Here is a 27,931-nt window from a genome sequence, read left to right on the forward strand (position 1 = left end):
ACTTCCAAATCTAAATCAGCTCCTAAATCCTGTATGAGACAGGATCTTACACAATGGTCTCCAGGCACATTGATAACCAGATGAAGCACATTGTTTTCATGCACATTGGTAGATCAGGTCACATCATGTTTTACTAGCACGCAACCAAGCCATGTACAATAAACTTCAAGAGGATAACCATAAGTCTGTTTCATACTATCATCTGCAGACACACGTGCAGCTGATGGCAGGATACTCATGTTCATTAAATGTAAAATAATAAATCTCTCAGCATTGTCTTTAGGCACGTTTTGGGTGCACAATAACAGCTCCCTAACATTGATTAATATCAGGATCTCATATTATTACTTTTAGAAACAAAACACAGACACAAAAGCAAACAGAGTAGCCTGGACTTCATGTTTTACAAGCCATGATCACACTTTTTATGGTGTTGGAAGAAGCGATCATATTCAGATGATAAAATTCATAGAAATGAACTAAAACTTCTAAACTCAGGGGAAGTTTTTCAAATCGCAGATTCTGTGCTAAGGTGCTGTTTGCTCCAGGCTCTCAATATTCCAGGAATAGTTGGTCTACAAGGCCACGGCCCTGTTTAGGCAAACTCTTGGTGAAACTCAATTCTTGGTGGCACTGAGAATTTTTAAATGGCTTAAGTAGATAGCTTAGTAGTCTGCAAACTGGTTATGATCTGTATGTCTTGATGTGTTGTGAATAAAAACACTGAATTGGCAAATTGCAATAGACTATCTAATCAGATCAAAAGTCAGTCACGTACAAGGTGGTTAGTTGGTGACTAGCTCCGCCCCCCAGTTTCCTTTCAGAGACCTAGGCCTGCCATAACAACAGTAGTAGTAGTAGTAGGTGTGATTGACATGTACACATCATAACTGATTTCCAAATGCACTGATCGGTAGGGATATCTCCCTCTGTAGTTCTAGATTGCCCCCTCTATCCTTACTAAGCCAGACACATACAACAATTAACTAGGTGCCGTCTATTCTATTCTCCTGATATTTCATTGTGCAGAAAAACACCAAATTTCAAACACAAGTACAACCATTGATTGAAAATGTAAGAGTGTCTCTTTAAATCAAAGGCACTTTACACATACGAATTCTGACCGATGACACTGTTACCTACCAGGTGTTGCAGTTCCTCTGAATTGTGCTGCCAGATGGGTGGCTTTCTTCCCCTTGTTGGCATGGGCACATGGCATTTGGGATGCACTGGCCATTGTCGTCCAATACAAGCCCATCTGGGCAGTTGCAGCCAGCCACGCAGCCCTCCAGGTCCAGGCAGGACCTGCTAGCCTCTATGCGTAAATCTGCACAGGTCTTCCGGCATGGGGAGGAGCATTCGGCGTACACCTGTCCGCCAGTGCACGTGATAGCTGTGAGCGATAAAACAGAGCGGTGATAAGAAGAGCAAGAGAGAAGGCTAGATCTGAGCCACAGAAACCTTTAGGCAACAAAAGGTGAAATACCAAATATGAGACTCAAGTAGTGTGTTAAATTGAAAAAGCAAGGGTAAATTTGAGTGGCTGCCTGGCATTTTGGGGAAAATAGGAACTTGGCAATTGGCTGGCTCTCAGAACCTTATTGACTATTGAGATGCACAGACCTGTCACAAAACCTGATATGTTGCCAAGTGTTCCTTAGCGCTACATGCCTTTGGGAGACACTTCTAGCTACACTACTAAAAGCAACTACTTATGATATGAGTAAATGTGATATTTCCCTCGAGGACAGGAGGCGCGGCCTCATAGTTTGGGAGGCCTCAATCAGCGGTTTCTTAACTGTTCACCTTGGCCAATTAGCAGAAAGCAACACTCATGTTCAATCACTGAAATCTCATCATAGCGTCCTTACTTCAAAGACTGTTTGGCCAGAGGTTTGAGTGCCAAGGCCTGTATCCAAACCCTTCTTTATGAGTCTTTTGTGGTTTAGGCGGGCTGAGCCATGAGAGTGGAGAGAAGATGTACAGGCGCAGTGACTTACGGCAAAAGGTGTGGTTCCTCCAGGGCACAGCGACTCCTTCTTGGGCACACTGCCTGGCGTAGGCAGCCACAGCACTGCAGAGACAATCCTTCCCTGGGGCACAGCCGCACACATCATAAAGGCAGAGCTGATGGTAGGGCTCCCATTCCACGAGATCATGGCAGGGCTGGGCATGAAAAGGCAGAGAAAGGAAAGATGGGGTTAGAGAACACAACATCTTAATATCTTGTACTAGAACACCACCCAGTGGAGCAACACTGGCAGGCAGGCCATTGGATTGTAAACCCTGGTCGCCAATGGAAGACAGTGAAGACCTCCCTCCATTTGTCAGTCTATCTGCTGCATGAAGAACAACCTTTTGTTGTGGTGAGTTAGTCTCAATAAGTTTAAGTCAGCAAAGTATTACTTTAGCCCACCCTTACGCCCTCATTTGGAGTTTAGCGCAATAACTTTGGGTGGGATGCCGCTCCGGACATTACAGATAGCCTGATGTCTCTGAATCCAATAATACCAGGTTCAAAAATACTGGGCCCTGTTTCACCAGGGGTGGATCTGCACATAATGAAGCTGATGCTGGGGCTGTGGGCACAACCTGGACCTCACCACACCCCTGCAGCACCACAGGGGGTGAGGAAGTAAAAGCTCTCCTGGACTATCCCATAGCTGCCCTTGCATGTGTGACACTCCCAAACCCTGCAACGTGGCATCCCAACTACTCCTGTTGACATGTTCTGCCTGCTCAGAGCAGGGAGACAACCTTAATGGATTTAGCCCCGGTATTGAAGAAAAAACTGCAGAAATGCACCTTGGTCCAGCTGGTATTCCCCATGATAGACAAAAAACTCATAAGTGCCGGAAGTTGATGCAGGGATTCCAGTTCACTGTATACAACATCAAAGTCGGACACATTTTTAATAAGGCCTTAGTAGTAATAGGGACCTTATCACCTTTTTAAAGTCATCATGTGCCAGAAATAACTTAATGCCATGACAGAGGTGAAAGTGGTTCATTTGCAGATGATACGGTGAGTTGACATACTCAACCACAGACAGTCCAGCTTAAGGGTGAGGCTAAGTGATTTGTCTTTTGAAAACGCTATCCTAGGTTAGCGTTTTCAAAAGACAAATTACTTGTATTGAAAGAGAACTTTCTTTCCTTCCAACTACTTAAACTATGGCTTTTAAGGATTTAAGCCATCAAGACTCAATACATTTCAGGGCCTGTTTCAGTAGCCCAGTGTTTTTCCTGGTAGAGAATGTCAGAAAAAAGGGAGTATCAACCACATATCAGTACCTGCGGAAGCTCAAACTGACCAACAATCTAACCATAAACAATTTGGACAATAAAGGGACCAGATTAAGCTCCCTGTGCACCACTTAGCATCTTAATCTGGCTAATATTGTTCACTCTAATTCTCCTTTGTTGTGAGAAGTTTGTCGAAAGGGTAGCAATCCTGTACAAAGCCCAGTATCCACATCCCACATGGTCATTAAAATGTTATTGCGTCTCCAGTTGTCAATGATTCAAAAGCAGCTGAGAAATCTAGCTGTGCCAAAGGACAAACATCTTCATCAGTCAGCATGTGGACCACTTCACCATCCTTTAATCTCTGGGTGGTCCAAAATCGAGACTTGAGAGAAGCCCTGGACACTGCACTTAGCTGGAAAGCAGGCAAGCTACTCTGCTACACTTTCTCAATCTTCTTCCTCAAAATATTAATCAATCTTATGGGGTGAAAATAGGACAATTTTTATGGCTACACTAGAAGATTCATCGTAAAGTAAGGACATGTCTTACTTGTAGGAAATCAGCATTATCTTCCAGGACCCTCACTAAGGAATCATTACTGAAATATATTTGGAAAACAGAGTATGAATGCACAAATGCAAAAATGTATAAACTGGATTCAAAAGGGCCTATTCTATGTTCCGATACCAACTCACAGTATTGCTCTTCTGAGTCATCCATGCCTTGGCTTGACCTAGTAATGCTGTTATAATGGATCTTCCCCCATATTCCTCTACAGAGCCCAGTTGCGCTGGATAGCATTGCTATTTTAAGTTAGCCGTTCCAAAATGCCTATCTGTAGAGTGCCAAGCATACGATAAACTGATTTCAGGTACCCTTGGCATTATTTCTCCATGGAACTTGAGATATTGGTAAACAGAATCATACTTTCCATCTTAGCATCAATTGTGCCACAGAAGACACCTTGATTCCACCAGACGTCTTCCATACCTGAAATAAGGTGCCGTGAAGTATCGCGCATGAGCTCTCAGCAAACTCCCGGCGTTGCGTGTAAGTCCCACAGGAGTCAAAGGTGAATGCGCCAGTATCGGGGCACTCGCTGTTTGTCTTGAACTTGTTGGCAAAAGCAGCAACGCTGGTCTCGATGTCACCCTCAGGAGTGGTGAAGTCATCGTTTTGATTCCAATTGTAGGTGCCACAAAGACCTCGTACCTTCAGGAAAAAAAACATAAAAGAACAATTAGACACCCAGTGAAGGTTTTATTGCCTTCCACACAGCAGCTATGGGAAGCTAGGACCAGATGTGCTAAAACCTGGTCGCAAAATTCAGTCACAAATTAAGCACTGACTTTTTGTGACCAAAATCTTATTTTGTAAACCAACCTTTGTACTAATAGGCCGCTTCACAAAATAGGAAATTGTAGTGGGTCGCAGACCAACCTGCTTAATGAATATTAATTAGGCAAGTCGGAAATTAAGACCCAGTGCTATTGGCTACAGTCACGTGGATGGAGTTCTGCAAGTGTCAGCGGACCACCATTCCTTGGTTGCTTTTCGAACTTGGAAACACTTTTTAAAGCAACTCAATTTTCTTAAAGGAAACAAGGCCGTTTAAAAAAAAGTTCAGTCTGAGTTGTCAGGGGTCCTCTGCACCATTGTCTACTCCCCCTAAAGCTGCCAACCCGATTCACAAAGGGTAAGGCGTACAACGGGGACCACTTTTCTCTTAGCAAATCAGTTACCAACCGAATTTGGGAGTTGGCAACCGATCAATGGCTTGGAACCAACTGCAAACCACCATACATAAGATAATGAATCACAGTTCGGAAGCGATGTTCACAACACACTCCTTCCACGCAGCAATTCAGTATCCATATCTAAACCACTCTATGAGTCGGTAAATCTTGACTGACCCCTAAAATGGGTTTAGTACATAGTAAATATCTTTTTAGCAGTCTCAAGACCTCATATGTTGCTAATCGGAGGGTTTGAGACCATTTAAGAGATTTTACATCTGGCCTCTGGTGATCACAAAGCAGAAACCTATGTTATGCTAAATTGAAATTTCTTTATAACTGGTGTGCTTTTAAACCTGTCGTCTCCAGACCGTGTCCGATAATGTTGCAGCCACCATTTGTTCAGCATCATAAATCTGGGAAGACCAATCCTAGGTTCCAATATCAATGGGAGCTATAAAAATTATAAACGCCCATTTTTTCCAGATCTGAAAGGCTATCAGAAAAAGCTCAATGCTTGTGCCATATGATTGGAACATTTATAAAAAAACTTACATCCAAAACATTTTGTGCAACGTTTTGTGCAAATTACATATTTATCTACCCACCCTTCTCAGAGGAGCATACATGTTCAATACTGCGAGACATTTCTTAAACAGATGGATTCAGTCTCAAGCCTTTATCTGGAAAAATATGCCTAGTCAAATTGACATGCTGCATTCCACATAGGACCTTATTACAATTTGGCCCTCATTTCTAGGTGACCAATGAGATTTCTGCATGTTTTTTCCACATTCTGGGAGGTTTTCCGGCCATGTATCCACCTGCTTTTAGGCAAAATTACAAAAAACCTTGGAATTTCTGTTAGAGCCGAAAACATGAGTTTTTAGCTAGAACAGGACTGCTGACCTCGCAATGAAGCCAGAGTTGGGAGAAAACCCGATTGCACATACGCCTAGCTTTCAGTATATTCTACCTAGAAAAATCGCAATCTACGTGTTTTTTTCACCTGATAATTTTCCTCGGGTGTAATCAGAAATAACATTCGCTTTAATATTTGAGCTTCATTAATTATAAACTGATTATGGTTTGTAAATAGTATAACTCAAAATTCATGTTGGCGATAATTTACAAGCAGTGCTTTAAATGGGCCAATACTGAGTACCAGCGCTGTTTTATTTTGAGAAGAGAGTATCTGCACTTCTCAAATGTACGTAATACTTTTAATTGGCAAGTACCAGTACTTCTCAGAAACAGGCAGATACTCTGGTACAGAGTACCTGCACTTGTATTTCTCCATTTCAAACACTGTTCAAAGGACTGAAACACAACTTCGGAATCCCATTTTCAAGTTTTCAGGTATTCTATTTGACACACTTCGGCCTTTGTTGACAGGCAAACATAAACACACATATAAAGTATAAAACAAACACTTTAAAATTTGTACAATTGAGTCAATGATTTGGAGATGTACATACAGCCCTCATGATGTTTAAATTGTGCTGAAGTATATATATATTCATTGAAAAAACCATAGGTTTCAGGCACGTTATAGTTAGAAATTAGCATTTAAAAAACCTTAGAAATTCACTGAATAAACCATAGGTTTCAGGCACGTTATAGTTAGAAATTAGCATTTAAAAAACCTTTGAAATTCACTGAAAAAACCATAGGTTTCAGACACGTTATAGTTAGAATTTAGCATTTAAAAAACCTTTGAAATTCACTGAAAAAACCATAAGTTGAGCTAACTATAACTCGCGCCCCCGCAATGCACTGCTGATGACATCACGTATTACATCATTCATGACATGGTCAGTGACTTCACTGATGATATCCCTGATGACATCTCAAATTACATCACTGATGACATCATCCAGTGAATGTGTGTTTCTATAAAATGTTAATATGTTTTATATATATAAATATGCCAAGGTGTATTGAAGAATGAATGGGTGTATAAGAGTCAGGATGGATGATTAAGTAGGTGTGTGACTGACTGTATAAGTGAGTGATTAATTGTGTCTTGCTTAATGCATGTGTTAGTGACTGATATAGACATTCACACAGTTTAGGTTGTCAGTTGGTGTGTAAGCAGTTCCATGGTTTGGTTAGCAACTAAATGAAGATCTATATGAGGTATTGATTGTTTGTCTGAGTACCTGTATGGGTGCCTGAGTGTTTGTGTGGGTGGGTGGGGATGTGACTCCGTGCATAGATGTGTGAGTGGATAATTCACTGGGTATATGTGTTCAAGTCTGTATCTGTGAAGGTCTGTATGGCTGGGTGAGTGTGTGTATGAGTGTCTTGGTGAGTGAATGGATGCCTCAGTGGTACATGTGTGAGTAACTCCATATTTGAAAGGCAGTATATATGAGTGTTGGACTGTATAAATGACTATATGTGAGAGTGAGTGATTGTGAGAGTGCCTGTATGGATCAGTGTGTGCTTGTATTAGTTATTGTATTAGAGTGTAAGTACGTGTTAGTATATGTTTAAATAAGTGACGTGGTATGTGTATAACTGTACAGGTGAGTAAATGAAAGTGTGATTGATTATTTCCATTACTGACTAGGTGTGGGAATAACTCTATGAATGAGAGGCGGTGTGTGAGTGTCTGTATAGATATGTGAATGGATATGATAATGCTGTGTTGATGGCTGACTGTATGTATGAGTGAGTGTATGGGTGAATGAATGGATGTGTGTGTAGACCTACAAATTAGTGAGTGGATATGTACTAACTGGTATTGGTGTGTTCATGGTTTCGAAAATTATAGTCTGTATTTTAGAGTGGGTGTATCAAGTGTTATATTAGGGTCTCATGAGGTGCATCAGATTTTGACGTGGATGATGTCATCAGTGATGTCATCAGTGATGTCATTTGAGATGTCATCAGTGATGTCATCAGTAATGTCACTGACCATGTCATGAATGATGTAATATGTGACGTCATCAGAAGTGCATTGTGGGGGCGCGAGTTATAGTTAGCTCAACTAACTATAACAGGGGAATTTCTATGGTTTTCTATGAGTGAAATGTCCAACTAACTATAATATCCCTGAAACGTATGGTTTTTTCAGTGACTTTCAAAGGTTTTTTAACTGCTAAATTTTAACTATAACGTGCCTGAAACCTATGGTTTTTTCAGTGAATTTCAATGGTTTTTAAAATGCTAATTTCTAATTATAATGTTCATTAAACCTATCTTTTTTTCTGTGTTTTTTAATTATCATCCCATTCTCAACTTGGTGGAAACTGCAAATCTCGCCACTCTTCCATCGATACCTTACGCAAACAAAATCGCCACAAATGAGAGCCACAACTAACGCTAATGAAATGCAAAGTAGGCATTCTCGTGCAAAAAAAACACGAAAACACCACTTCCCCATATTTTCAACAACCAGCCAAATCTGCAATGCGATCCAAAAGCAGGCGATAAGCTGAGTTAGCAGTAACAAATTAACATCAACCTTTGATGTAAGGAGGTCGACTATCTACTCCATGAATTGGACCCAACTCACAGCCACATCTAAAGACCAACACGTGATAGACCTACTGATCATGCAGCTCCGACACCCAACAAGGCCACAACACCCAGCGCCACCACCACCAGAACCTCCCCCCCACACCACCCCTCCTACTACCACGAGGCAGCGCAAAACAGGCCAACGGACCTTCCCAAAATGCCATGCCCCTCAGCCACACAATAGCTGAATGTTGGGAGATGTGCAACCAACTATATATGAAGGAGGCAAGTTACCCATCAACAATACAGCACACAATGCCAAGTGTAACGCTGATGTGCTGCACAGACCTCACTATGCAAAGCACAAACCTCTCCATGTGGAGATATACTATTGACACTTGTAGTGTAGTGCACAGTGGACGCAACCATGTTACCTCAGGCAGTGGGGAAGATCTCGGTCATGTAGCTGTGTTGTCCCCCCCTGGAAGCGGAAGTGGAGTGGGCTGCTCCAACGTACGCCACTCCAGCGTAGGAGCATGAATAAATAGGGCAGACCCTAGGCGTGGTTCACTTATGGGAAGACCAATGAGTCTGTCACAGCGGCAGCCCTCACCCTGGCACGTGGCTGCTGCCATAACCGCGGGCCTCCTCGACACAGGCCCCCTGTGCACCCAGCGGCACAGCACCGCAGACTTATGTCTGTACCGACTACTGCCTTAGATCTACACTGCAGACAGCAGGGCTCACAATTCAGATGCAGTGGCGATTGCAGATGTCGCAGTCCAGTTCGCAAGACACGCTGCTCCCAGTGCGGCCCGCCCAGACCATGCATCATCGCAGGGTGCGCACACGCTGTGTGCTTCAGGTGCTACTAACTCACTGCACCATAAGTCATCGCCACGTGGCCTCATCAAGGCACAATTCATGTGACAAAACACATTGCTCCCAGTGCGGCCCGCCAGAACCACGTATCATCGCAGGGTGCGCACAAGCTGAGTACTCCAGGTGCCACTAACTGTGCAGCTCAACTCAATGCCACGTGGCTGTGCGCCCATCCTGATCGCTGCCTCCACCCTACACTGGGGTTACACGGTTCACAATTCAAGATTAGTAGCGACGAAAATTGTGTAAGAGACTATAATGGGTTAAGAAGACCAAATGCTCCCAATCTGTGCAGCTCAAGTCAACGTCACCTGCCTGTGGGCCTTTGCTGACCGCTGCCTCCGGCCTACACTGTGGAAGACCGGCGACACGTGGTGGCAACTAACCCTGTTCAACACAAGCCGATCCCACATGTGTAACTGTGTCCTGAGTCCTGAATGGCAGCGACCACAGCACCAGACTCCCTTTGATCAGTGAGGGGTATTTCCATATGGAAGGCCGGCGACACGTGGTGCCACTTAACCTGCACTACGCAGGCCGGTGGGGCCACCAACGTATGCATGTGGCTGTGAGCCCTTGCTCACCACTACCTCTGGCCTAATGGTGCCACTAACCGTCTTCAACACAAGTCGATCCGACATATGGAACTGTGTCCTGAGTCCTGAATGGCAGTGACCCAAACTCCGTGAGACAACCACAGCACCAGACTTCCTTTGATCAGTGAGGCATATTTCCATATGCAACGGCGGAGACACATGGTGCCACTAACCCTGTTCAACACAAGCCGAACAATCCCACATGTGGAACTGTGTCCTGAGTCCTGAATGGCAGTGACCCCAAGTCCATGGCAGCGAGCACAGCAGCATACTTCCTCTGATTAGTTAGGCATATTTCCATATGCAACGGCAGCGAAACGTGGTGCCAATAACTCTGTTCAACACAAGCCGATCTCACATGTGTAATTGTGTCCTGAGTCCTGAATGGCAGTCACTCCAAGTCCGTGGCAGCGACCACAGCACCACACTCCCTTCGATCAGTGAGCCATATTTCGATATGCAAGGCCAGCAACACATTGTCCCACTAACCTTCTTTAACACAAGCCGATCCCACATATGTAACTGTGTCCTGAGTCCTGAATAGCAGTCACCCCAAGTCCGTGGCAGCGACCACAGCACCACACTCCCTTTGATCCGTGAGGGGTATTTCCATATGCAACTACAGACTCCAGTAGGCAAGTAACTATCACAGTCCTACACCCTACATATTATCCTTTTAGTATCCTCTCTTCAAGAACTTATTTTTTTAGTTATAGCTTTACTACAATGACCAAATTATTCTTCAAATGCAAACTAACATGGAATAGTAGTCTACACTGCAGGCAGTCCAGCTCGCAATTCCAATTTTAAATGCTAATTTCCAACAACAAGATTGTACTCAGAAAATACAACACTTCGTCAGTGTATTCTATACTTATTTCATCTTTTCATCACACGCCTACACTGCACTCAGTAGGGCTCACAATTAAAATTATTTCTTCATTCATTAACTACAGAGTCCACTAGCCAAGTAACTATTACAGACCTCAAATCTACATAATATCCTTTTAGTATCCTTTCTTCTTGAACATTTTTTATATTAGTAATACCTTTAGTACAATCACCAAATTCATTTTCAAGTACAAATGAACACTCAGCAGTCTACACTGCGGGCAGCAGACCTCGCAATTTGAATGTTGGACACGTGGTGCCAACTAACACTGTCCAACACAAGCTGATCTCACATGTGTAACTGTATCCTGAGTCCTGAATGGCAGTGACCCCAAGTCCATGGCAGCGACCACAGCACCAGACTCCCTTCGATCAGTGAGGCATATTTCGATATGCAAGGCCGGCGACACATAGTCCCACTAACCCTCTTTAACACAAGCCAATCCCACATGTGTAACTGTGTCCTGAGTCCTGAATGGCAGTGACCCCAAGTCCGTGGCAGCGACTACAGCAGCATACTCTCTCTGATCAGTTAGAAATATTTCCATATGCAAGGCCTGCGACACGTAGTCCCGCTAACCCTCTTTAACACAAGCCGATCCCACATGTGTAACTGTGTCCTGAGTCCTGAATAGCAGTCACCCCAAGTCCGTGGCAGCGACCACAGCACCAGACTCCCTCTGATCAGCGAGGCGTATTTCCATATGCAAGGCCAACAGCACGTGGTGCCACTAACCCTGTCAAACACAAGCCGATCCCATATGTATAACTGTGTCCTGAGTCCTGAACGTCAGTGACCCGAACTTCGTAACAGCGACCACAGCACCACACTCCCTTCGATTAGTGAGGGGTATTTGCATATGGACGGCCGGCGTCACGTGGTGCTACTGAACCTGCACTACGCAGGCCGGTGGGGCAAACAACGTATGCACATGGCTGTGGGCCCTTGCTCACCGCTACCTCTGGCCTACACTATGGTCAGCAGGCCTCACAATTCAGATAGAGTCCTGATTCCACATAACGCAGTCCAGTAGCCAAGACACATTGCTCCCAGTGCGCCCCGTCCACACCAAGCATCATCACAGGCTCATACAGTCTCAATGCTTCTGGTGCCACTAACCCTCTTTAACACAAGCCGATCCCACATGTGTAACTGTATCCTGAGTCCTGAATGGCAGTGACCCCAAGTCCGTGGACCCAACCACAGCACCACATTCCCTTCGATCAGTAAGGCATATTTCGATATGCAAGCCCGGCGACACATAGTCCCACAAATCCTCTTTAACACAAGCCAATCCCACATGTGTAACTGTGTCCTGAGTCCTAAATGGCAGTGATCCCAACTTCCTGGCAGCGACCACAGCACCAGACTCCCTTCAGTCTTATTTGTTGTTCTTTTCTTCAAATATTTTTTCTTATATGTAAATCTATACATGACTAAGATTCTTCTTTGTCCAACCGCACAGGGACACTTCCAGGCCCAAGAAGGTTGTTGGAAGTATGATGGTAATGTGGGAAGAGGGTGCGTTACCTTCTGATGTGGGGAGAGGCAGCGTCAAAGGGGTATCTATCACAGAAAGAACTCCGATATGTTTTCACAAATGCCTCGGACAAATGCCAGCTGACGGACTGAATCACAAAATGGTTTTTCAATGCTTATGTAGTGTGAGTTATGAACAGTTCGCACCCAGGCTCGCAGAGGGACATCTGCGGCCCGTCCGCTCGACTCACAGACGCAGTACTACGAGCCGTCCGCATCATTGTAGCTATCCCTGCCCTGTTCCGTCGTACGCCCCGCCATGCCACTCTGATTACGTTCCGATGTTGGCCCCACATAGCTACCTGACGCAGGCGTACTCGCTGTTGGTGTGCAGGTCAGTGGTCTTGTTCTCAACATCTCACGGCCACTCCCTGAGGGCAGGTTTGCACACACATCACACCCATCTGGCACATGCGCCACAGGCCATGTGATTACGCAAATATAATAGATCAACAACGTAACATCCCTTATTGCCGGTGCTGACTAGATGGCAGACGCTTCACATGTCTCAACCATAAAGAGTCTTTGAAAAGTTGCGCAGAAGGTTAGTCGCACCCTGATCTGTATAGCCGTCAAGGTCCTACCACCCCCTTGGCACGGACTTCAGATGCACAGGGTTTGTGCCACCCGAAGCTCATATGGCCATCAGGGGCCTACAACCACGTGGTACGGACTTGAGTTCCACAGGCTTAGCGGCCCCAAAAGCTGATGTGGTCTCCGCCATTGATGACTCAGGACTCAGCGACATGTGTGAGATATGCCGGGCCGCGGAGAAGCTGATGTGGTCTCCGCCATTCACGACTCAGGACTCAGCGACATATCTGGGATGCGCGGAGTTTTGACGGGCATGTGGAGTGCCCACTGCTGCACACTCCGGTAGCACCAGGTAATGATTTGCTCATAGATGCGCAGGGACGGCAGTGTCTCTCTCTCTCTCTCACTCTCTCTCTCTCTCTCTCTCTCTCTCTCTCTCTCTCTGTCTCTCTCTTATTTCTTTTCCTTCTATCTCTCTATCTCTCTCTCTTCCTTCTTCCTTTCTCAGTCCCTTTCTTTCCTTCCCTCTCTTTTTCTCTCTGGCTTTTTTTTTCCGTTCTCTGTTTCTCTGTGTCTCTATCCTTTGATATGCCCATTACACACATCCTTATTTTGTGCTTTATTTTCCAGGCTCTGTCGTCGACATCCATGGTCCCCACAGGAGTGTTCCGCCTTGTTGTTTTGTATTATTTTTGATAAATTTTGTTTATTAGTTTATCGTTCATATATATATGTTAATAAAAAAAAAAGTTTGAAAATAGTTTATCGTTTACATATTTATGTTTTATAAAAAAATTAAGTTTGAAAAACAAAATTCATAACGTTTTTGGTTGTTCTCTTAACTGCTGTGTGACTCTTTCTTGTTCTTATTACTGTTATTTGATGGAGTATTCACCATGGTGTTAAAGTTTGGGGCACTTATCGCGTGAATACTGGTGATGTCTGCAGTTTGCACCAACTTCTGAATAGTGTGTTAGATTTGTCTCAACTTTAATTCCATTAAAGTACTGATAATGAAATGCAGACTAGCCGTTCCTGTGCAAAAAGACACGAGGTGCACCTTTGCGATTTATTCTAAATACTAAAATCCTGTTTAGAATTGCACTGAGGTAGTGGCTGCAGATACACTGTTCAGTTCGTATATTGTTCTGCACATGAAAAAAATCACATCACAACTTTCACACCAACTGCAATGCGAAACAAATTCCGGCGATAAGCCACGTTAGCACCAGGGATTTTACACCTGCTTTCTTCTGGTGTTAAGCAGGACGACTATCTGCACCATGAAAGGGAACACAGCCAAGAGCCACACCAGAACACCCAGAGGTGCCATAGTGTCAATGAGCATGATACAGGTATACCCATGAGGGCCACAAGACTCATCGCAACAACTCCAGGACCGCCAACGCCCCCCAAACCCGCATCTGAGCAAGTGTGTCCATGTGGTCATTGTCTTAGCATGATAGGCACGAGCCCTGCAACATCACAGCATGCTGTCACCTCAGGGTTGGCAGTGAGCCTGGACATGTAGCTACGCACGCATCCTCCTGCATGCACAACCGGCATGTGCTGGTCCGTGGTACACAGGTCAGCGCAGGGGTGGGCCTCTCCGGCAAGGGAAACGGGGTGTCTCGGACATGTCAGTGTACAGGAAGTGCGGTAAGTGTGTCACTGTGTTCTGGTTTGGCCTGCCACAAGGGCCGCAGCAGTCGATGTTGTAAAGTTGCATGCACCACCTCCAAACGGCACTGTGATGGTGTAGTTGGAATGTAGCAGGACATGCACGAATAGCCATTACAATGGTGTGCCATACGAGTGTACGAGATACAACAGTGCACCATACAAAAGTGTGGGGGCTTGTGGAATGGAGGAGCAGCTGTTTGGCAACGTAACACACAGTAAACTCGCCCATGTGCCACGTGCTGGGCATTTCATCCATCTCATGATGACCACGGTCGCAGACATCCCACAACACCAACGACCGGCCTTTGTACACATCCTGTATGAATGCAGCGTGGTTTTCACTTCTATGCTCGTTCAGGGGTGTGATATGGGCGGGTTGTGTGACTTGTGCTCCTTGTTGGTGTGTTTCATTTTGGCCATTGTTTGTCTATACTTGTGCTGTACTTAATTGTGCATGTGTGCCATTCTGCCCATCTGCCCCCGAACCCCACTCCCTGCTTCTTCCTCTTCCTGGTGCTGTTGTGTCTATAATTTTGTTGCTCCACACATAAATACATGTAAAGAACAAATTAGAATAGTTCCTTGATTCTTTTAGGTTTCAAAACTTCTCTCTATTGGTTTCTTTTTAATTTTCCATATAAACCGTTTTTTTAATACTCAACAACACATAGAAGTCAGAAGTGCAACGTATTCTATCAACACACTTTCTAGAACATTCTACAAAACGTGCAGGTTAAAAGTTCATCAATTTGCGGTAGAGCGTTTGACTCTCCCTCTCACACGGCTGCTACACTTACTATACGATTCCTCTTCAGTGGCCGGCCATCCTCTGGCATGCGGTACGGTGATTCAGATCTGGCGGCGCGTGGTGCGTATGATGGGCTGGTGGGGGAAACTTACCAAAATGACACCCTTATGGCGCGGCGCCTTCACCCGGCCGGTGGCAGCCCTGGAGGGATTCCGGGAGTGGGATACAATAGGAATCTCCACGTTGGGGGATGTCATGCGAGGGCCCACAATTAAATCCTTCCAACAACTACAAACCGAATTTGACCTACACAAATCCCAGTTCTACCGATACTTACAGCTTCGACATGCGTTGATGCCGGCGGTGCGTTCACTGACGTCCCTGCCAGAATATCACCCCCTAGAGAGTCGCCTTTTGACGGGGGACCTCGGCCCTCATAAGATCCGACAAATCTATCAAACCCTTACAACACGCGCGCAACACAATCTCCATAAGACACGTGAGCGTTGGCAGGCCGATCTCCCAGACCTTACAGATGATGATTGGGCGGAGGCACTGGCGAGCCCCCGCTATACTGCAGTTTCCACTAGACATCGCCTGATCCAATATAAATACCTACACAGGGTCTACTACACTAGAACGCGATTGTGGAAAATGGGGGTGATTCAGTCCCCGATATGCTTACGTTGTGGCGCGACCGAAGGCACGTTCTTACATACAGTATGGCTCTGCGTAGTGATACAACCCTATTGGCGCAAGGTCCTTGGGTGTTTGGGGAGCATTCTGGCCTGGGAGCTCCCGTTCTAGCCAAGACTCACACTACTCCATAGCACCGAGGACATTGGGGGGAACAGATATAAACAGCACTTACTGTTTCTGGGGCTCGTGTTGGCGAAGCGGGATATAGCGCAGAGCTGGAAGGAGACCTCCCCACCCCGCCTAGGCAAGTGGAAGAAAGCCATGGACCAATGTATGATGGCGGAGATTGCGGTCTTTGTGGCACGCGGCTGCCCCCGGAAACACGGGAGGATATGGGGGAAATGGGCCATATACAGGGGTGTGGACCTGCCACAACTTACTCCAGATGATTCAGGGGATCCCATAGAACGCCTGTTGAGACAGGAGAGATAAATACAAGGTGTGGGGTGACTGTGTACAAACATTTTAGGATAATAGTAACAATGCCATCCCGGAAACGGATGGGACTGCGTGTTGACACGGGGTGGGTGGGGTGGGTGTGGGAGTCTGATGTTTGCAGACTTGGGGTTGGGGGCGGTAAATCAGCACAATGTGTATCCTGGGGGATGTACTTGCACCATAATCTCTGGATAACTGTGCTGGTTGTTTGTTTGACAAAATCAATAAAATATGTTGTTAAAAAAAAAAAGTTCATCAATTTTTTTAAACTTAAAGATATTTGTTTGCACATTTTCTCAAACATTTAACGGCACGTGCAGGTTAAAAGTTCACGATTGTTTTAAGTTCGAACAGTGCCTTCCAAATGCAAGTAGCAGGTGTGGTTGAGTTTTGCAAATTTTATCCTATGATATGTACTCCACGTTGAAACTGCTTTTTCTTAACCAATCACAAAGATGCTTTTCCACAAAACTAATGTGCACCCTACTTTTAAAAAAGAATGCTTTTCATCTCCCAATCACGTATCGTTTTGTATGGCAATAAAAAGTAGTTCCCCATCTTTAAACATATCTCTTATTCTACCAAGGAACTGCATGAGCTACAGACATCTTTCCATACCTTCAAAATGCTAGTATGGATCGTAGGACATAGCTATATTTTCTAATGCATGAGGTATGCAGAACACAGACGTATTGACTTAGACCTAGGTTTACAAAATGTGGACATTAAATGGTTTGCACAGAGAAGATTGAAGTGGCACCAATTTCTACCTTTGGTTAAAACCTCTTTGCATCATCCACACCCTGACCTCATGATTGTGCATTGTGGTGGAAATGACCTAGGCACATTGACTGGGGTAGGTTTGGAAATGCTTATGAAGGACACCTTTGGACACTTCAGCTCAGAACCATGTGACTCTGGGCAATAGCTCACTTAATAGCTCACATAATTTCCACGCCGGCCTCGAGGGCCTTCAGACCCATAGGGGTGACTAGTTTGCTCTTTACAAATACCATATTGATTGATACGTGCAAATTTACCTTTGCACTCCCTGTATAACACCCCCTAAGCACCATACACAAGTTACAATGTTCAAAACAAAAGTTCCTCTGAGTAGGTATAACTACATGCTGACACTACTTGACAGATGTGGCACAGCGGCCAGAGCACATGACTTCACAGCATATGACACACAGTTTGGACTCACGCTTTCATCCCCGACTCCGGCAGCACCTCAGCTTAGCACCATGAGACTCTAGACAATACCTCACATATTGTCCATACCCCAGGACTTTCAAACCAGTAGGAGTCAGTAGTTCGTCCTTCCTAGTAGGTATAAACACATGCTGACACTACTTCCACAGGTCTGCTGCAGCGGCCAGGGCACATGACTTCACACCATGAGACACACAGTTTAGGCTCACGCTTTCATCCCCGACTCCCGCAGCAGCTCACCTTAGCAGCATCAGACTCTATGCAATACCTCACTTAGTTTCCGTACCCAGCACTTTCAGAGCGGTAGGTATGAGTAGTTCGCTTAGCAACCCCCTCTATAGCACACCCTAAACTCCCCACAGAGGTTACAGTTCTCCTACCCTCCTCTTTCCTACTTTTTTCACCCTTTTTTCCACTTACTCACTTCGACAGAATCACAAAATGGTGGCCAACACTTCCTAGCTGCAACCGCTCGCAGCGCTCCCAACCAATAAGCCGCAAGCTCGTGCTCGTAACGCCTCAGGCAATCAGATGGCAGAATTCCCAAATATCGATATCTGTAAAGTTCGATATTTCTTAAAAACTACTGAACGGATTTACACCAAATAAACAAAAGCGTGCTTTCTAGACTAAGACCCTTCTCCCTGCCAAATTTGGGGTAATTCCGTTCACCCGTTTGACCTGTAGCCTTGTCTGAAGCTCCCTATGGAAATTAACATGGAGAAAACACGTTTTGGGACCCCCCTTTTTTCTTGGCCCCCCCCCTTGACAAATCACCCCCAAACTTTCAACATAGGAGCTGATATGAACAAAGAATTAGTTTGGAAAATTTCATGAAGACTCATCAAACGACGCCAAAGTTATAAGCAAAACAAAAAATGCTCTTCCTACGGAAACTTGGTCCTAACTATAACTACCTACTGGCGACTGCCAGTAGGTAATTATATATATATATATATATATATATATATATATATATATATATATATATATATGAATCAAACAAGCTCTATTTCCTCTTTATTAGCATGTGAGTACAAAAATTTTACTTTTTGTACGAACATACTAATAAAAGAGAGGGAAAAATTGCTTTCTGGGCTATCTCAGTCTACATTAATGCAGTATACCCGTGATCAGGCAGCAGGCACAAATTTGAATCAGATCTGGGTGTTCAACTTAAAAAACACGAACAAGTTATCACAGAATGCAAGGCAACAAAGTTCCAGCGAGATAGACTGGATTACATACGAGGGCAAATCTACACCTTTGCTCGTCGATTTGACAATATACGTAAACAGAGGCTATCTAAATCAGTAAAAGTGGCCAACAAAAGAGATACAATTACTGCAAGTCTGGATGGGGGAGAAACAAGCTCAGATGTTAGTTCTCGGGCAATCTCTGAAGTCAACACAGCCTCTGATGATGGACACCATAATTGGGAGTCCCTCGATAACCCACCTTCTTTAATTGAAGAGCTTGGTTTTTTATATGTAGATCGGACTCAAAACACCAGATTGACCACGCAGGGATACAGAAAAAAAGAAAACCAAGGAAATGTAAAAACAGACGGAATGGTAATGGAGCTACGCTCAGGGACGAGGAAGAAGAATACACAACAACGCAGAGGATGGAAGAAGTAACAACAACAGTGGTTAACTTGACAGATCTGATCCTTACTGACAAAGACTTAAAGATTTTATTATTGGGACTTTCATTTTGTAAACGCACAAATTTCAACTATACTCAAACGCGTATTGACTTTTTAAAGTTTATACGAAAGTTAAAACTTAGAAAATTCTTCCATAACAACAAAGGCAATGTTGAGAGAGCTATAGAAGAAAAATATGAAGTAGACAAACTTGAGGTTGGTGACATGGGATTATTACTTGATTTACAGCAATTGCATCAGGAGGGCGAGGGTTTGGAAGGGATGGAAATTGAGAGTCAAGCAACAGATTTACTATGCATGAATGTGTACGAGAGCACCAAAACAGTGTTTAGACCCAAATCCACATTCACGCCGAACACACCTAGAGATGCATTAGATATATTCTCAGATTTAATTATTAAGGATTTAAAAGATCTATCCATTAGTTCGAGTAAAGATTTTTTGAAGAATGAAAGTAATTTTGAAAAAGATTATCAAGCAGTGATCACGAAGATAAAAGAAAGACAAGACATAGTAGTTAAACAGGCCGATAAAGGTGGGAACCTTGTACTCTGGCCACTAGATGCATACAATATGGAGGCAATGGCACAATTGAAGGATAAGAAATGTTATCTTAAAGTTCCACAAAGCAATATGTCTGAGGTTAAGCAGAAATACCTGAAAGACTTAGCTAGATGGCTAGGATTAGGACTACTTACACAAACTGAATATCTGTTTTTAAAAGTAGATAACCCAGTATTACCCACCTTATATCTGATTCCTAAAATCCACAAGGACAAAGAAAAACCACCTGGGCGGCGAATAATCTCAGCCATGGGTAGTTTATTTGAACCACCATCAAGATATGTAGATTCATTTTTACAAATAGATGTATAAGCATTGCCTGCATATATACAGGACACAAGAGATTTTTTGAGTAAGATAGACACAATGGTTTGGAAAGAAACATATCTCTTGATTACTTTGGACGTCGTTAGCATGTACACCAGTATAGCTCATGATGATGGTTTGCGGGCGATAAGGCATTTTTTAACACAAGACCTATCGGTCTTTACCAACATACAAATATGCTAATTGAGATGTGTAGACTGTGCATAACTAACAATCATTTTATGTTTGGAGGTGATACCTACAGGCAGCTACAGGGTACAACGATGGGCACCTGCTTCGCCCCCAGCTATGCTAAATTGCATATGGGCTGGTGGGAGGAGCAGGTGCTCAAAACCAAATATAATCAAATTTGGGAAGATCATATAATTATTCTGGATTCGTTTTATAGACGATCTTTACATTTTATGGGATGAACCAACAGAATTGGCTGAGGCTTTTATAAAGGATATTAATGATAATGATTTAAACTTGAAATTTACTGAACATATCAGTAAGTCCAGTGTCACATATTTGGACTTTGAAGTGTATGTAAAACAAGGGATGATCCACACTCGTACACACAGGAAGCCCACTGCAGGGAACACAGTTCTGCATGCCCAAATTTTCCACCCATCACGTTTAAAATTGATTATACCATACGCAGAACATTTAAGAATGAAGCAAAACTGTAGCGAGAATACTGCCTTACAAGATGCTCAAGATGGCCTCACCAATAGGTTTTTACAAAGAGGGTACAAACAGAAGACATTAGTGCAGGCTAAAAATAAAGTTGAGAAGATTGAAAGGGAAACACTACTGAAGCCAGATAAAGAAAAGGTAAAAGAAAAGAAAAAGAACACTGGAAGACAAATAAGGATGATTACAGGATACAGTGCCTACCAGTGCGAAAGGGAGAGAGAGCCTGTGTAGACATTGGTATCTAGTAAAACAAGACCCTGTGTTGCAGGGAACAATATCACGTAGACCTTTGATGACTTTTTACAAAGCTAAGTCCATGAGAAATGACCTATTTAAAACCAACTCAGAAACAAAGAAAGAGGGAGGATGGCTCAAAGCCAGTCCTGGCTCCCACAAATGCTTTAGGTGTAAAGCATGTAGGTTTGGTAAAAATGAAAAACAGGTCATTACTCCTTTGATGAGCAATCTATGGAAAATACGAAGTGCATTAAATTGTAAAAGTGACCATGTGGTCTCCATCATTCAGTGCTCCTGCCCTAAAATATATGTTGGAAGTACGATCCATCAGGTACACATCCGCATTTTATAGCATCTTAGGGCGGTAAAAAAAAATGACAGTAGTTATGCTGTAGCCCGACATAATAATGAGGAGCATAAAGGAGACATCAATGATCCAGTGTACTTTGCTATTGATCAAGTTCAAAAACTGAGAAGAGGTGGTAACAGAGAGAAAACACTCTGCCGACTCGAATCAAAGTCCATAATGCTGTTCAATTAAAAAAATCTGTATGGATTGAATGCTGATGAGGATTTGCATGTTAACTTGACATAAATGATTGTGCCATTGTAGTATAATTGTTTTTAAGGTGTTTTTAATATTGAACAGAGTATGGAAGACAAACTAGTATGATTATTTTAATAGATTTGTTTATAAATTGAACATTTTAATAAATGAGGTCTTTATTAATTCTTCTAGAAACAATCCACCAATAATTAATTAAATTAGATTTTACATTAATAGCACTCGCACTTTAGTGAATTTTGCACAAAGAAGTGAGATATGGAGGTTGTTGATGTACTGTAAAGCACTAGCACTTTATTATAATTGAATTTATCTGCCTTGCCCCCCGGCTTTTTTATGATGGTACTAAATTTGTATTTGACAAGAAGTTAAGCATGTATCTAAAATAGAGGTATTTATCTCTTTATTGGCAGATGTATTGGTGAGAAGTGACAAGAACACGTTTTAGAAATACCTCTCAACATAGTAAAATACAAAACAGAAATCTATTTGATGAATTAATATTGAAAATGCACTTGCACTTTATTTGATATGCTGCTGCTCTAATGAAACTTTTTTTGACTCCTTTAATAAATGTTTAGTTATTTATATAAATTTTAAAAACATCATGATTTTAAGGTTAAAAGTGGTTTTCATAATATTTGTTATTTGATGATAACAGATTCATCATTACTAGTTGTCACCTGTGAGAGTTTAATCACGTGACATAAAGTAGAGCATTTGTTCTGAATATTCATACTATGGTGTGTTAAGAAAAATGATCAGTACAGTGAAAACAATTCTTTTGAGTCATAAGAATTTACACTTACTGAATGATGTTAATAATATTGGATTTTCGGTGCTGATAGCAATGATGGAATTGTTGTTTTACCGGTTTTTGAAAAATCTTTTAAGGAGAAAATGCACATTTGCACATGCAGTGGCAAAGTTAGTCTGTCTTCCATAGTATCTAATGTTTAGGTCATGTGATCGCAAAACTCTGTTTAAAAAAAGTATCATGTATTCTAACGACTGCTAATGTGAACAAGGCAGGCATGCCGACACGTGTCATAGCGAAAGAAAAATCGAAATAAACGAGAGGATGGAATAGCGAGCGCTACCCCTGTGTCGGTGTCTGTTCTGTAACGAGTTCAGAAGTGGTTTGGATATATATATATCGAACAAGTTCTATTTCCTCTTTATTAGCATGTGAGTACAAAATTCGACTTTTTGTACAAACATGCTAATAAAAGAGAGGAAAAAATTGCTTTCTGGGCTATCTCAGTCTACATTAATGCAGTATACCCGTGATCAGGCAGCAGGCACAGGGAGTCAAGGTCATTCCTGGGCATATGATAGAAGCTCTTGGGTCTATGAGGGAGGAACTTGGATACACCAATGCACGGCTCCAGCACATGATGGGGGTACTTAGTCATGTGAAGGCCAAACTTGGGCTCATGGTGACTCATTTATTCTGATACCAACACCTACATCCGAAGCTCTTTGTTTTCCTATCAATTTCAATTGTCCGACAGAGACATAGATGATCCAATTCTTTTCATATCAATTCACTGATCAAACTCACACCAAGCAGGTGCTGCCACAAAGCTCTTATACATGGATATAATCACCCTAAATATATCATTGTAGGAATTCTAGTGTGAGTTGAGTGGTGCTAATATTGTAATGGTACTGATGAGGCTACAGACGACTGACACCACTGCAGGACCACACTAATGATAGACTGTGCATTATATAAATGTCCATAACATAACACAACATTACATAGGCATGATTGCAATATATGTGCATGTGAGGGGCCCTTAGGTATATGCTGTATGAGCATATTATGCACACACACAAGTGTATCATGCAACTGTGCTCTGGGGACCCAAAATTCAAAAGCTGGCTCTTGATAGGTCACATTACCATAAGGCCAAGGAGTTAGAGAGAAAGGCTTAATGTCTTATTTGTGTCTATCTCTCCTTCTCACTTTGTTATTTTCTGGCTTCCAGTACGGCATAGAAGCCCTTTTAGTGATGAAAGTGCGTGACAGGCATTTCCCCTTCTAAACCTGTTCCACAAATTCCCAGACTGTGTTTGACTACGGCAATTTATGATCACACCAAAGGGCCACATTACCTTGAAGGAGATAAGTGAGGGGAGAATGTTTTAGATGCCTTCTGTTTCTGCAATTTCTGAACCCCTAACATTCAGGATGACTTCCCTGCTGGCCTTGGGAAATGACCGCGCAGATTTTTTCCCTTATTGCTCTACCACCTGGCATTTAGGGTCATGTGCCAGAGCCACCATGTGGCACTGCTCCTCTTTATCGGCAGTATCCTCCATAGGTATCTCAGTAGCAGATCAAACCAGAAACAGGTGCCAGCTCATGCTGCCCCTTTTGCCCAGGGTGGGGCATGGAGGAACTAGGATATGAAACCCTGCCTCTCTTTGCACACCTGTTAACAATTGGATGCAAGGTGATGGTATCTGGTCATTATCTTTCATTGCAGGGACATATGATGGCCGTACTTGACAGTTTTGGGCCTACAGTGGTAATACTTGGGCAAAACGTAAATGGTGAAATCTGGCAGCGCATCAGCACACGAAGGGTGGGCTTAGGAATATGACGACAGTAGGTGGTGTAGCACATAATAAGCTGGCACTTCATCAACATTAACGGCAGTACATGGGCCTATGATGCTTAACTTTGAAAATAGGGCAGCGATTCCTGGATATAAGGTGCCATAGGACTCAAATTGCACCTCACTAAGGAGAACCTAATAGGCTGAAACTGGATTGGGGTTACTTGTGTTACTGTCTTGTGGGACCTGGCCCAGCAGTTTATGTTGGTCTGTTTCTATTAGTGCAGGACCAAAACCATTTTGCACATGGCTGGACTCTGTCTAGAAAGGTTGTGGATGAAAAATGATGGACTGGAATGGGGCACTGAGCAGCTGCATGTGGCTGAGATCAAACTCAGGGATTTCTTCCATCATTGTTATAATGCAAAGGTGAGACAAGAAATTACATGAGCACAGCATAGACAGCATGAGCTGAACAGAGACTGCAGGAACATGGCAGAGACTGCAGAAGTACAAGAGAGACAGCAGGAGCGAAGCACAGCATGATGAGGTACGGCACAGACAGCTGCAGCATGGAAAGGTATGCAGGAGCACAGAATGGTCTACAGCAGATCAGTAGAAACTGCTGATACACTGCTCTGACTATAGGAGCATAAGAGACACTGCAACAGTACAGAAGAGACAAGGAGCAGAGGAGATCCGACTAGAGCATCAGAGACTGTGCAGTACCATAGCAAAGATGGCTTGGGCACGGGTTGAATGAGTACAACAGAGTCTGCAGAACTACAGCAGAAACAGCTGGAGTACAACACAGACTGCTGAGGCACAAAATGCTGGAGCAAATCTGAGGCTACAGGTGCACAGTAAAGACTGCAGGAGTAAGTAAGAGACTTCTGGGGCACATCACAGATGACTGGAGCACAATGGACACTGCAGGAGCTTTACAGACAGTTGGAGCATAGACTTCTGGGACAAGCACTGTACAGACCACAGAAGCATAGCAGAAACTGCCAGAGCACTGCACAGAATGTCTGAGGACAGCACCTAGTGCTAGAGCACAGCAGGGAAATGAGGAGCTAGATCACAGCAGAGATAGCTAGGGCACAGCTTGATCCAGCACAGCAAAGAATGAAAGATCATGACACAGAGTGCTGAACCACAGCACAGATTTCTGGATCACACCACAGACAGTGGAAGTACAGAGTGCAGGAGCACGATGGAAACTGCTGTAGCTCAGCACAGACTGTAGCCACACAGCACATAATGTAGGAGCACCACAGTAGAGATTACCTGAGCACAGCACAGACTGCTGCAGCACAGCACAGACTACAGTGGCAAAGCACTGAAGGAGCACTGAAGCGGCTGCAGAAGCACAACAGACACATTAAGTGAAAACACAGATTGCTAAAGCACAGCATAGGATGCAGCAGCAACTGAAGAGCAACCATAGTCTGGAGGATAACAACAAAGAGAGATTGCAAGAGAAAACCAGTAACTGCAGGGGCACAGCAGTAACTACAAGAGGGCCAAACAGACTCCAGGAGCACGACAGAGACTGCAGAAGCACAACAGAGGCTGCAGGGGCACAACAATGACTACAGGGGCACATCAGAGCCTGGCCAAACATGGCACAGCCAGGTGGAGCCCAGTAATAAATGTGGAGGCACAATAATGACTGCAGGGACATGACGGAGACTGCAAGAGCACGGCAAACACTACAGGACCACAGCAAATACATTAGGCCCATGGCAGAGTGGGCAGGAGTAAGCAATGACTGCTGGAGCCCTGCAGGCCCTGCAAAAGGAGGATACAGACCGCCGGAGCACGGCAGAGATTTCATGAGTAAATCACACAATGCTGGCAAACAGAATAGATCACAAAAGCATAGCACACACACTCATGGACAACAGCAGAGTTTGCAGGAAGATGACATTGACAGCTGAAACACAACAGAGACTGCTGCGGTACAAATGGCTGAAGAACAGCATAGACTGCATGAGAATGGAGCATCGTAGAGGCAGTTGGGGCACAGCACAGATGTCTGGGACACAGCAGAGACTGCATGACCTTAACAGACAACTAGAGCACGACATATACTGTAGCACAGAATTCATGGGCAAAGCATAGACTGCTGGTGCACAGAAGAGACTGTAGGAGCACAGCTCTGGTTGAATGTAACACCGCACAGATTACAATGGCATGGCACAGACAAGCTCTAGGCCAAAAACAGGGACTACCTTGGCACAGAAGAGACTGCTGGAGCACAGCACAAACTTCAATAGCACAGCATTCACTGTAGGAGCACAGATTACAGGGCCACATCGCAGACTGCTGGATCATAACACTGAATGTTAGAGCACATCAGACACTGCAAGAGCACGGCCGAGAAGGAAGAAGAGCAGCACAAACTACAGAAGTACAGCAGAGACACAAGGAGCACAGCACAGGCAGTAGGGGCACTTCAAAGTCTGCTGGTGCCCCCACAGGAATGCATGAGCACAGCACATACTGCAGGAGCACAGCACAAACTTCTGGAGCATTGCAGAGAATACAGGAGCTGTGCAGAGGCTGCAGATACCCAGTACAATGGCTAGGGCACAGCAAACATGGCTGGAAAAGAGCAGACTGTAAACGCTTTCGCTGAAGTACAGCACAGACTGCTGATGGACAGGACAGATTGCTGGAGCACGAAGTCTGTACAGGTAAGTGCAGCAGAGACCGCACAAGCCCAGCAAAGACTGTAATGCAGACTGTACAAGAACAGCACAGACTGGTGGAACACAGAAGAGACAACAGAAGCATAGTGGGGCATGAGTGGAGAACAGCAGACTTCAAAAGCAAGTCACAGACTGCTGGAACATAGCACAGACTGTAGGAGCATTGAATGCAGGAGCATAAAACTGAGTGCTGGAGCCCATCAGAGACAGAAGCCACACAGCACAGACTCCAAGAGCACAGGTGAGACTATTTAAGTACAGCACAGATTGCTAAAGCACAGCACAAACTACAACAGCATGGCACAGACAATAAGAGAGAAGATGGCAGAGGCACAGAACAGATTGCAGTAGGACAGTGTAGACTGTGTGCAAACATATAGTATGATGGGACACTGCCAGGGTTGCCACCATACCCAGAGGAAAATACCGGCCATTTGTTCACGTTTTATGTTTCTGCAGAGATCCAGACAGTGGGTTGGATTGAACATCAACTAGAATTGTATGTTTTCATTTTTGACATGGTCTTTTTGACTTTGTTTACTTTTATTATCAGTCAAGGATCATTAAGACAGCTTTCGAACATATTTTAAAGTGCTTTCCTCTAATATATGTACTGATAAGAGGAAAATGCTGGCTTTGTGATTTTAGTTATTTTTGGACATCTGGGACATTAATTATTGGTCAAATTGAAAGTAAATGGCCAGATGGCAACATTAAACCCCGCAGGGACTGCAGGAGCACAGCGCCAAGTCAGAAGCACAGCAGAAACCAAAGGAGTATGGCTGACTAGTGCAAAAGAGACTACAAAGACATAGCAGAGAGTGTAGGAGCATAAAAAACACTGCAGGGGAACTGCAGAGATGGCTGGGACATAAAACAGTCTACTGGAGCATGGCGGACGAAATAAAAGCATGGAAAAGACTATGAGA

At 43.9% G+C, this 27,931-nt stretch overlaps 1 protein-coding gene across 1 annotated transcript in view; it reads right to left on the reverse strand.

Moving 5' to 3' along the window:
- Positions 1 to 27,931, reverse strand: part of LOC146796142 (SCO-spondin-like) — a 1,481,201-nt gene that overhangs the window by 1,348,444 nt on the left and 104,826 nt on the right. The window contains exons 15-17 of the mRNA XM_085631266.1: positions 4,239 to 4,460; positions 2,001 to 2,166; positions 1,144 to 1,393 (exon numbers count right to left, since the gene is read on the reverse strand). Of these exons, the coding sequence (XP_085487392.1) occupies positions 1,144 to 1,393; positions 2,001 to 2,166; positions 4,239 to 4,460 (638 nt within the window). The remainder of the gene's footprint in view (positions 1 to 1,143; positions 1,394 to 2,000; positions 2,167 to 4,238; positions 4,461 to 27,931) is intronic.

This window comes from Triturus cristatus, chromosome 10 (assembly GCF_964204655.1).
Source record: "Triturus cristatus chromosome 10, aTriCri1.1, whole genome shotgun sequence".
Taxonomy (NCBI): domain Eukaryota; kingdom Metazoa; phylum Chordata; class Amphibia; order Caudata; family Salamandridae; genus Triturus; species Triturus cristatus.